This window comes from Ictalurus punctatus, chromosome 3 (genome assembly GCF_001660625.3).
Source record: "Ictalurus punctatus breed USDA103 chromosome 3, Coco_2.0, whole genome shotgun sequence".
NCBI classification, from domain to species: Eukaryota; Metazoa; Chordata; class Actinopteri; order Siluriformes; family Ictaluridae; genus Ictalurus; species Ictalurus punctatus.
In genome coordinates this window covers 29,197,922-29,210,421 of record NC_030418.2, presented here as the reverse complement: position 1 = coordinate 29,210,421, position 12,500 = coordinate 29,197,922, and the positions used below count along the sequence as shown (strand labels likewise).

At 45.3% G+C, this 12,500-nt stretch overlaps 1 protein-coding gene across 2 annotated transcripts in view; it reads right to left on the bottom strand.

The window, feature by feature from the left end:
* Positions 1-12,500, bottom strand: part of maml3 (mastermind-like transcriptional coactivator 3) — a 172,731-nt gene that overhangs the window by 130,007 nt on the left and 30,224 nt on the right. Inside the window, exon 1 of one of the 2 annotated variants that reach the window (XM_047154003.2) lies at positions 913-4,286. The exons of the other annotated variant lie outside the window; for it this stretch is intronic. Within the exon in view, the coding sequence (XP_047009959.1) occupies positions 913-990 (78 nt within the window). The 5' untranslated portion in view covers positions 991-4,286. Of the gene's footprint in view, positions 1-912; positions 4,287-12,500 lie in introns of those variants that run through there. 2 annotated transcript variants of the gene reach the window in all.

Below are 12,500 nucleotides of genomic sequence, written 5' to 3'. Positions count from 1 at the left end.
GCAACACTTTACCAACTACACTCCCTAAAAGAAATGTAAAATTTTTTAAAATCTATTTTCTCTTACTTGAACAAATTCAAGTAACCAAAACCCAAGAAAACATTTTTTGGTGCAAATGTAATAATTCATGCAGTAGAGGGATATACTGGTAATGCCAGTGTAACTGGTTTTTACATCACTCCAGCAGCAATCTTTGTTTAAAGATGAAGAAGACCTGACATCGATAAGAATCCTCAACAAACGCAACAAGACAAACGTGGTTTGTTAGAAAGCAGTTCAGCTACCGGCATTTCGGTATTTAAAGGCCAATATGACAATTATAATAGATCATTAAACGATATATCGTGCAGCGCTTTATCTAGCCAGAAACATACAGTACCTACAGACAAAGAGCAGATACTGAGCACGATACATCAGTCATGCAGAACCTCTAACAGCCACTAGAGGCGCTTTTCCCAGATCGGTGAAGAAATCCTACACAGTGGGTAAAATATTTTAAAGGGCGCATAGCACTTACCTGCTCCCAGAATGCACCACAGCAGAGGACACCCAGCCCAAAGCAACATGAAACAGGAAGAGAAAGAGAGAGGAGGAGAAAGCATTAGTGCACAGAGAAAGGCTTTAGGATCTTTGATTTCACAGTCAGCTGAGCTTCACTCTAATGTGTATGTGTGTGAAACTAGACACTATGAATCTGTAAATACTGCAATTTGAAGACACGCACGCACACGCACACACACGCACACACACACAAACTGTCTCAATTGTACACAATAACTTAATACTTATGTAATATGTCCTAATATCTCTAATGTCATTAGATTCCCATTACACTCATTATCTACTCAGGAGAAAGCATGTCAAAAATGTACGTGGAAAAATAAATCAGTGCTGGATTACACAGAGTGCTACCTGTAGTGGTGGATAAATCAGTAACACAGCCACCTGGGACAAGCAGATTTCATGTACGAGCTGTTCGTTTTTATTCATAGTCGCCTGGCACACCGGTAGGTTCAACAACCAGAAAAAGGAAATAAACCATACTTCTTACTGAGGTTTCTAACCATAAAGCTAGAACTATAGCACATGTTTCCGAATCCCACCGCCTGCTGCACTACAAACAGCGGCAGAGGAGTGGTCTTGCTGACAGTTCAAAGTTGTTGTTTCTTACATGGCAGATTCGTTAGTGTGCAAGGATGGCGATCTTTTCAGAATCAGGAAAACACAGAAATGTAAACACAGACTAAAGCGGACGCAAAGCCATCATAACTCTCCTGCTAGCGCAACACAAACCAAACGTCACCCCTCACAGTTCAACAAAGCCAGACAAAACAAATATGCCGGTCAGACAATAATAAAATCTCACGGCCAAAACGCTCACAAACAACTTGTTGACGATTACGATCACAAATATAATGTACTATGTCAAAAACTTCAGGACAGGGTGAGGCCTATGACTACACAGTCAACGCTTTGCAGGGAAATATCATGTCCTCGTTCGTCTTCCTTAGAGTGTGTGAATGCACTTAACGGTCCCTCAAGGATTTCGAGAAATCAAGCCGCAATTACCGCAGATTTGAGACGAGGTGTGACGTCGTCACAACACGCATTAGGACAAGACCCTCTTCGATTCATTTGTGACGAACATGAGTACAGCTAACAGGTCTCATTTACCAAACATCACTGTGAAACACCGTGCAATTGCTATTTCGGCAATCCAAGTAGGTTTGCGCAAAAAAAAGGTACCAAAGTTGCATCGGACATTTAAGCGGGGATGTAATGCTGAAAAATCGAGCATTTTAGGCCAGAACAATCGGAAAAAAAACTCTGCGAAATCCTGTACGGACTGATTTAAGTAGCTAACTAGCTCACTGGGTGCGTCTCAATCAGCTCCCTAGGTGCTGAATCAGTATATCAGGCACTGTTAAAGACCCTGGTTCATTATGCATTGGGACACTGATGACTCAATTTCCGGCGACATGACTACGTACTCGCGCTGTGAAACGACACCGCAAGCATTTATCAACGACAGGCAGGAGCGACATCTTTCTGAGATTATACGTCATATACATTTGTTTATGTTATGGTACTTCGAGCAGGACTATGGGCTAGCTAGTGGATTATTTTAAATAATTAAACACTACAAAATCGTTAGACTCAAACAAACTGCATACAGAACGTCAAATAAAGTTAAAAGTCGCTAATGTAAGTAATCATTTGGGAGCTACAACAATGATAACAAGCGGGTTACGTTTGTAGACAAAGTTGGCTGAGAGTTCGTTCGCCATATTTTCGAGCTGAAAGGCTTCAGAAAACGTGACGTCATTTCCAGTAAGAGAACGCATGGAGCATCGATGCTCCCTGGTTTTTTGCGGTGCATTGTGGGTTCCAGTCCACTGGAACCATATTGCCATTGAGACGGCCCTTAAAATGGCTGACTCCCTGATCGGTGCTCTGACTGCTGAACTAGGGAGCTGATTGAGACGCACCCACTAGACCTTATTACATTGTGTTAGCTAGCATTTTTCAGTCTAGATACATTTTCCTGCACCCAAAACACGGGACTGGGCAACACTTTGGATCTTTAACTCGCATGTTGGTCTAGCAAATTGGTCCATTCCTCATCATCGACATCAGCTAGTCAAATTACCAAACAGTCTTTGCTGTGAAGTGTCATTTTTCTCAATATGGATGAAGAGAAAATTTGAGTTTTGTCCTCTCCATAGTATGACTATACTCTTTCCCCTGTCAGTCAGAGGGACCAACGCTGAACATCTCTGAGCTCGCGTATGAGGAAGAGGGCAGAGCAATTTCCTCAGAGCGTGTCAAGCCGTGCGCACGGTGGCTTAGTGGTTATCACGTTCGCCTCACACGTCCAGGGTTCGAGTCCCGCTGGGGCACAATCACTCACACACCCATCCATACATTTTGGATCAGCCTACCATGCATGTTCTCCCCGTGCTCCGGGGTTTCCTCCCACAGTCCAAAGACATGCATAGGTAGGCTGATTGTCCAAAGTGTATGGATGAGTGTGTATGTGATTGTGCCCTGCGATGTACCCCGCCTTGTGCCCGATGCTCCCTGGGATAGGCTCCAGGTTCCCCGTGACCCTGAAAAAGGAGTAAGCGGATGAAGATGGATGGTGTCAAGCCGCCCTGTGACGCAGCACAAGCAGCAGTTCATAAAAACACATAAAACACACGGAACAGCCAGATTACTCAGCTGTCACTGAAGAACACAACCAGTGAAAGGAGTGATTACTCGGGATGACCAATGTGTCATACGTATCAAGTCCCATAATTGCCATGTAAATGCTGGTGAGTAAGAACCGCTAGCCAATTGTAGTCCAGGAGGCAGAACTGGTATAAATATGAGTGGGTGGGTGAGGGAAATGACATCATAATAATCGCTAGATTATTTACCCATACACTCCTAGTGACGTGCGTTCAACAGCCCTGAAAAAAAAAACATCTTGAAAAGGTCTCCAGACATAAATTAGTCGTCTGTGTCATTTCTTGCCTAATACTTGGTTATGCCTACCCTCATTTTCATTTTAATTAAACAGCCCCAATCCTGTCAAATTTCAGCCCCAATTCCCCCGTCTTCAGATTTCAATTTCTGCCGATTGTGTTGCTCCAGTTCCAAATAATCCAAAAACATTTTTCTACAGCGCTGAGGTTTGGTGATGTTTACAGGTTGGTCAGTGTCCCAGCGTTCCATCATACTTGTTCAATTAGTCACACACCGATTTGGCCCTGCGCACTCTACAGTCATCCCCCTGTAATGCGGGAGTGTCAGTGTTGTGTTTGTTCTGCTGGACATGAAGCGCAAAAACACAACCTCGGAGTCTGACAAACAAACTGACCGTCCGCTTTTATGCTTCTGTCAATTACTCTACAAGCACACTATCCACGCTGCTATTGGTGCACGTGACTCACGTTTGCACTTTATTTCCGTCTAAACGATATTAAAAGATCGTGTAGTAGTGAAGATATAGAAATGTAACATAGGAGCACACGACATCATCCGATTCAGTGTTTTCTTAATTATAAAAGGAAACTGAAACGACACACGCTGCACAAAGCTCCCTCCGGAGTGCTGGACTGGCCGTGAACAGCTGCACATGACGGAGGGAGCTGCACACTCGCAAAAGCACGAACAACACAGACCGTTCTACCACATCCTCGGAACCGGGCGGATAATAGAGCAGGAGCAAATGGCTGATTAACCCTTTAGGAGTCGAGTACATGCAGGAGCGTTCCACAACGGGCCAGCAGGTGGCTGTATATCAAAATAAAAGTCTGCTTGGGTTCGATCGAAATGAAGCCTAAATAAACCCCGGCAATTACAGCAGCAGCTGCACAAACCCACAATCAGCGGCCGAGCGAGGACACTCACTGACACACCGCACTCGAACATGCTCGAGTACAAACACAAGTCTTACGCACTCTGCATACAGAACAAGAAGAGCACATACCACGGAACACTGAGGGACGAAAATGAGGTGATAACATTAGGGGAGAGGGGGAGAGAGAGAGAGAGAGAGAGAGAGAGAGAGAGAGAGAGAGAGGGGAAGGGAGTATGGATAGAGGAAGAGTTGTTTAAAATCCTTAATTTGATGAGTAAGTTTACCTCAGCTGAACTGAGAGAGGAGAGAGACAGACAGGAGAGAGAGGGAGAGGAAGAAAGAGAGAGAGAGAGAGAGAGAGAGAGAGACAGACAGAGACAGACAGGTGTATAGACAGAAACACAGAAAAAGGAGAGAGGCAGGCAGGCAGGCAGACAGATGGACAGACAGGAGTGACAAACAGACAGCAAGAAGACAGACAAACAGCAGATAGACAGACAGACAGATTGGCAGAGAGACAGAGACAAAGAAAAAAGAGAGAAGCAGACAGACAGACATGAGAGGTAAACCGACAGCAAGAAGAGAGACAGACAGACAGATTGGGAGAGACAGAGACAATGGAAAAAGGGAGAAGCAGGTAGACAGATAGGCAGATTGGCAGGGCAGCATGACAGACAGAAGAAAAAAAAAAGAAGAGAGGCAGACAGGAGACAGACAGACAGAGAGCTAGGGGAGAGTGTGACAGACTGACAGAAAGACGAGAGACAGTCAGACACATATACACAGACAGGAGAGACAGAGAGACAGTAGAAACAGAATAAGGGGAGAGAGAGACATACTGACAGTAGAAAGACAGACAGATATGAAAAGAGACAGGAGACAGAGCATGAGAGAGAGAGAGACAGACAGACAGAGGAGAGAGACAAACAGACAAAAGACAGACCGAGAGAGAGAGAGAGAGAGAGACAGGAAAGAATGACAGACACAGGAGAGACAGAAAAGAGAGACAAATAATAGAGAGGGAGACAAAGACAGAGACAGACAGAAAGACAGGCGAGTGAGAGAAGCTGTAGTGTAAATGTCGTTCAATTTCATCTACAAAATCTCGGATGCAAGTGGAATGAGAATGGAGTAATATTACATTTGAGATCCTGATGGTTTGGCTGCTCTTATCATGGTTTAGGACATGGAAATGAAAATGATATTGTATTAACTTATTATTATTATTATTATTATTATTATTATTATTATTATTATTATAGAAGCATACGAGTGAGCGAGTGTTTAGGTCATGTTTGTTATTCGTCAGACTTTTCTGAACGTCTCATGCAGGATTACGCAGACCTGCGCAATGCTCCTACACACGAGTCTGGATTAGGAACCTGAGAAGACGGAGGTGCAGAACAGGACTGCTGTCTCTCAGGAACGTGGACTGCAGGCGAGGTGACCGTGTGAAGTGTCCTCCATTACAACATGTACCTGTCGAGCATCGCGGTATATCATTTTACTGATTATCGTCGTGGTCCTGATCTACAAGGATGCAAATTCATGTGTGTGACTGAAATAATGGCAGTGGTGGCTCAGTGGTTAAAGGCTCTGGGTTACTGGTCAGAAGGTCAGGGAGTTCAAGCCCCAGCACTGCCAAGCTACCACTGCTGGGCCCTTGAGCAAGGCTCTTAACCCTCAACCGCTCGTCTGTAGAAATGAGATAAATGTAAGGTCACTCTGGATAATCGCGTCTGCCGAATGCCGTAAATGTAAATAAATAAATGATCTAAAAAGTCAACATACGCACTAGTGCACTAGCGCGTTTTCGTTTTAAAATGAAAACGATCCTCGTCCACACTGGCGTTTCCGCCGTGTTTCAGAAACGATCTCCGTCCACACTACACGACCGAAAACGCATGGCACATGACCGTTCATGCACACTAGGCATGCGCATACAAGTGTAAACAGGAAGTTGGTTGCTAGTCACCGGCAGGCACAACACACTGGCGTTCCATGTAGGGCTTATGCCGCTTGATATGAGATCCGTTGCGGATCGCTCTAATCGTAGCTCGGCTCTGTATTATAAAATACAGAATTGGACTGCACGATGGCTGCTAAGAATGACAACAAAGCTTGTGGTGAAGTCTCCGTGTTGCTGTGTATGCGGTCAAGGTAGCGTAACGGTCATATGGTAGGGGCTTGACGAATCAGGGAAGGATACGCAACGATCCCGAACACCCAATCAGGAGGTGAATGTGGGTGAAGCGACGCCTTCGTTTACAAAAGTCTGCGTTTTGGTCTGTTCACACTGAAACACGAGTCCGGAGTTTTCAGATTAATACGGGGTCTCCAAAAGTCTCCAAAAGTCTCCATCGTTTCCAAAAGGCTCCGGAGTAGAGTAGAGTAGATGACAGGCGTAGCCGTAGCGTCAGTTATGCGTTTTAAAACGGAAACGCGCTCGTGTAAACAGGGTCCGATAATATCAGTAGTACGTAATCGACTCACTAAGGTTCATATTAGTGAGTCTCACATGTAAAAATGCACAAACTCAGAAGCTCTCATAGGTCACGATCTTCTCACACACAGGATTTTTCAAGAAAACCACATTCCTTTATGAACAGATCACGAATAAATCAGTTCAGATCCAGCTTGATAAATGAGGCTCAGGAGGTCTGTGGGTGGTATTTGGGATCAGTCATAACAATCATACGTCTGCATGAAAGTTGGTGACACGGCATGAAGGACGAGGAGAGAGAGCTGGACAGCACGAAAGCACTAAAGCGCTGCTGCGTCATCTTCAAGTAGAGATGAAGTGAGGACTAATGAGCATTCGAGTTACCTCGGAAGTGGGAAGCTGGAACTCGGAATGACATTTTTGACTTCCATACAAACTACAAAGTGTGTGTGTGTGTGTGTGTGTGTGTGGGTGGGGGGGTCTGAAGTCACTTGCTGAACTCAAGGTTGAGAAGATCTTCCCGAGTTTACGAGCAGGGATTTCAGGATGAAACCAAAGAGAATGATTTTCTTTGGTTTTCCTAGCTGAAGGCGGGAAAATCTGAGTTACGAGTTTCGGTTCAATGCAGTATAATTCCCACTCAGCAGGCGGTCGAACGGCATGCTGGGTAACATAGGAAACCGTTAGCCAAAGTGAAAATAAGCCAACATCTATCGATACATTTACTGTACGGCTTTTCCTACACAGGATCACAGAGAGACTCGGGGTACGAGGCGGGGGACACCCTGGACGGGGTGCCAAGCCATCAGAGGGCACAAGCGCACACACATTCACACACTACGGACAATTCTGAAATCAAATCAGCCTATAATGCGTCTCTTCAGACTCCATACACTATTTCTCCATTCCTGGGGCATTCATTCGGATGAATTCCTTTTCCGTGTTATTCTTCCCCTTGAAATTATGACTGATATATGCAGAATATACACATACACGCATGCGCTAATCCCAGGGAGCGGGGTACACCCTGGACGGGGTGCCAATCCACTGCACAATGACATACGCTTTCACACACACATTCATACACTACGGACACTTTGGACATGCCAATCAGACTACCATGCAGGTCTTTGGACTGGGGGAGGAAACCGGAGTACCCGGAGGGAAATCCCAGCAGCACGGGGAGAACATGCAAACTCCGCACACACAGGGCAGAGGCGGGATTCGTACCCCCAACCCTGGAGGTGTGAGGCGAACGTGCTAAATCACTAAACCACCGTGCTCGCAAATAGACCAACATATTAAAACTATACTATTATATACCAGACATTCAGGGGGGATTTTTCGTTTAAGTGTGAGAGAGTGAAAGAGAGAGAGAGACAGAGAGAGAGAGATAGAGAGAGAGAGAAAGAGAGAGAGAGAGAGACAGAGAGAGAGAGAGAAAGAGAGAGAGAGAGAGAGAGAAAGAGAGAGAGAGAGAGAGACAGAGAGAGAGAGAAAGAGAGAGAGAGAAAGAGAGAGAGAGAGAGAGACAGAGAGAGAGAGAAAGAGAGAGAGAGAGAGAGAGAGAGAGAGAAAGAGAGAGAGAGAGAGAGAGAGAGAGACACTGGTGGCTTAAGTGCTACATACAGGTGAAGAGACTAAGGCAGATTTTTCAGTTATATAACAACATCAACCTGTGTGTGTATGTGTGTGTGTGTGTGTGTGTGTGTGTGTGTGTGTGTGTGTGTGTGTGTGTGCATATACAAGACTATAGCGGATGCAGAGTGCACATACACACCAGTGTTCGCGCAGTGTGTGTGTGTACAGTAAGACTGTACGAGCGTGTGTGTGTGTGTGTGTAAGCGGGGCACCAGAGGATCTGTGTCTCAGGCACATGCAGTGTAATCCTCTTACCGTCTGCTTGGTGCAAGCTCAATACTGACATTATATAACAACTAATCCACACACACACACACACACACACACACACACACACACACACACACCAATAGTCAGTCACTGCCAGGCCATGACCTCTCACACCCTAAAGCAGGTGCGCAGAGACATACACACACACTAACTCTCCACCTTCCAACATGCATTCTTAGTGTTACATGCTGCACTTAACATCATGACTGTATGGGTACTCGAAAGGTAACCGGTACTACAGCTGCACAGAATGTCATTGTTCTCATAAAGCTAGCCTTGAAACGAGCGATATCGCAGAACCCTGTAGAATCCAACCAGGCACTGTAATACATCTCATTTCTTATCGGGTTCAATTATCCCACAAGCTGTAGCTAAACTGTCTCTGCGTGCTTTAATAAACCGTACCGTGGTGGTGATTCAAACGCGAGAAAGATGTTCAAATTACTGCAAGCTTTAAACACCGACACATCACACATTCACCAGTTCCTTTTAATAGATTGTGAGGCACAGGACAATCGCAACATGCGGCAATATGGTCGCAATATAGTGCCAGTGTTTTTTGCTCTCGTCGTGCATTTCGAGCACTTCCAATTCGTCCTCGTATAAAATATGACCACGGCGTGAAGACACGCGCACGACTGACGTGTCGTTTATGTCACTGTACTCTTACTTCACCTCTGAATACGCACACAAACCACTCACATCCGCCAACGTCGTAACGTTTCACACACACATTCACATCTGCTGTACTATCTATCCTTCTGAGGACCTTCCAGCGACTTAATTAACAATGCGCTACCCCTAAATCCAACCCTAATCGTTGACCTCAGTAACCAAAAGGAAACGTATCGTCTCAAATGTCCCTACAAGGTCCAAACTGACAGATATCTCTATCCTTTGGGTTCATTTGGTCCTCAACAAGATATAAACACATGTTTGTGCACACACACACACGTATGCATACCACCCCATCCACCCATATCTCTTTGACCATGCTGCAGAGCATCAATCCATCCATCCATCCATCCATCATCCTGAACAAGGTCACGACGAGCCTGACGCCTATCCCAGGGAACTCGGGGCACAAGGTAGGAAACGTGGTGCCAACCCATCACAAGGCACGATCAATCACGCACACCAATTGACACACTACATACTATTCGGAAACGCAAAAATCACCATGTCTTTGGACCGGAGGAGGAAACCGGAGTACCCGAAGGAAACCCCCGGTGCACGGGGAGATCATGAGAAGGTGGGATTCGATCCCCAACCCCGGACATGTGAGGCAAACGTGCTAACCAGCTACACCACCGTGCCATTAAACCGCAAATCTGCCTAGACGAGACCGGTCCACCAAAAGGGTGTGAATACTTATAAACACACTGTGATGTACAGTCTCACACTAACGCGTCTTAGACAGAAAGGAACCGTGTGATTACATGTGTGATAAGGACACGCCTGCAAGCGTTTCGTTTCCAGCGTCTTTAGTTCTGATTCAAGATTATAGATTACCGTTCGTCATGATCCAAACTACACATCTAAGTCATCACACACTCACCTCAAAAGATATGGGCTGGCTCATTTGACTAATTGTACACAAAAAAAGATCTGTATTAAAAAACAACAACAACAAAAACACCACACACACACACGCACACACACACACAGGAACTATATTACCATTCGAATCATTTCTAACATACAGTTCAGTCTCCTCGCAGAGTCTGATGATCGCGATCCTGGCACGACGCGACACCAAGCTGTGTGCCGAGGAAGAAAGTGATTCAGCTTCAAGATGGAGCGACAGCTGTTTTTAGCTTCGTGGAGTCCCTTTTGCGTGTTTTTCTTATAGACAAGAGCGGCATACAGAGTGAGAAACAACATCAGCGAGTTTGCTGAAGATGCTGAACTCGGCACGGTTTTAAAGCATGCGGTTTGAACAAAGGATATAGGCTCCTGTTGCTGGTTAGCTACATTAGCCTTGTAGCTCCAGTTCAAAACTATCTTCAGTCGCAAAACATGTCTTGCCTAACCGCCTACAGTACATTTGGGTTACGGGGAAATTTTCAGCTCAAGACCAACTACCACTTCAGGTAGGAATTCCCTGCGTTGCTCAAGTAATGTATACACTATACTGCGATGATTATCTCTCACACACACGCATAATACCAGTATAACGGACACGGTAATATATCATCGCTACCTTGGGGTTCCACTGGAGATCAGGACTCGTAGGTAGGCAGCATTTTCGGGCAGCGTTTGCGCTCCTGGGATAAAGTCTGTCTCAGTCCAGCATAAGGACGGTTGACTTCTGAGATGATTCATTTCGGCTAGAACTGAAGGCAGCATCCAATGTATCCTTCTCGACGGAGTCAACTTGGCAAACTGAACTTGAATAGCTGCGATCTTGATGTGACAAAGATCGATTAAAATATGAGAACAAAGCCAGGTGCAGATCTTGCGTATAACTCCACAAAACACTGTTCCATGTGCTAAAATGTTCACCCGGGGGCGTGGTGGATCCGGGAACGCTGGGTGTGAGGTGGGAATACATCCTGGATGGGATGCCAGTTCGCTCCAGGGCACCATGCACACACTCATTCATACATAGGGGTCATTTAGAGTACACATGCATGTTTTTGCCAGGTGGGAGGAGACCGGAGAACCCAGAGGAAACCCGTATGCACATAGGGAGAACATGTAAAGCTGCACATAGGCAGGAATCCGAGCCCAGGATCGAACCGCAGACGCTGGAACGGACCCCCTGTCCCACCGTGCCACATGTTAGACAATTACTGTGATGTGAAAATGTAATATACGCTCCCCTCTAAAAATACTGGAACGGCAAGTACGCCAGTTCATTCGTTCATGCTGTAGACTGAAGACATTTGGGCTCGAGATCAAAAGATGGATACCAAGACGAGAGTTTAGGATTTCAGCTTTTGTTTCCTGGTATTGATATGCGGATGTGTTACACAACATAAGACATAAAAGCTTTTGTATCAGACCACTCAACGTTTAGGCGAGCAAAAGTATAGGAACGGATAAGTACTGTGAATGAAAGGAAATAACACAATATTTGGTTGCATATCCCTTGCTTGCAATAACAGCATCAATCCTGTGACTCAGTGACATCACCAAATTGCTGGTTTCTTCTTTTGCGAGGCTTTCCCAGGCTTTTACCGCAGCCTCTTTCAGTTGTTGTTTGTTTTGGAGGTTTATCCAGGAGGTGAAACGCTGCTCGGTTAAGGTTAAGGTCTGGTGATTGACTCGGCCAGTCTAAAACCTTCTGCTTTTCCCCCTGATAAAGCCCTTTGTCGAGTTGGCAGTGTGTGGTCTGATACAAAAAGGCTCCATGTTTTATATTGTTTAACACATCTAGATGTAAACAGCAGGAAATAAAAGCTCGAATCCTAAACTCTCGTCTCATATCCATCTTTTGCTCTACAGCAGAAAACAAAAAATGTATTGGCCTTGCCGTTCCGATAGTTTAGGAGGGGACTATATATCAGCACAAGTCTTGTTTAAAAGACAGGTTCTGTGTCTCCTGGAAAGGACACCTTCTCCTTACCCCCAACCCGCCCAATCCCATAGCTGAAACTACACAAGTCTTATCAGTTGCCTTTGCCTCTGTTCAGAGCTTAATTCTGGGCCAGAAAAATGTCAACAGAACCCTGAAATGACGAAACTAGCCACACCTACTGCATGGAAATATTGCAAATCGTGTTTATGTTAAGGTTTCTGTGCCGTTAGGTGATTATTACAGATTTCACGATACTTTTAAATATTACACTCTGC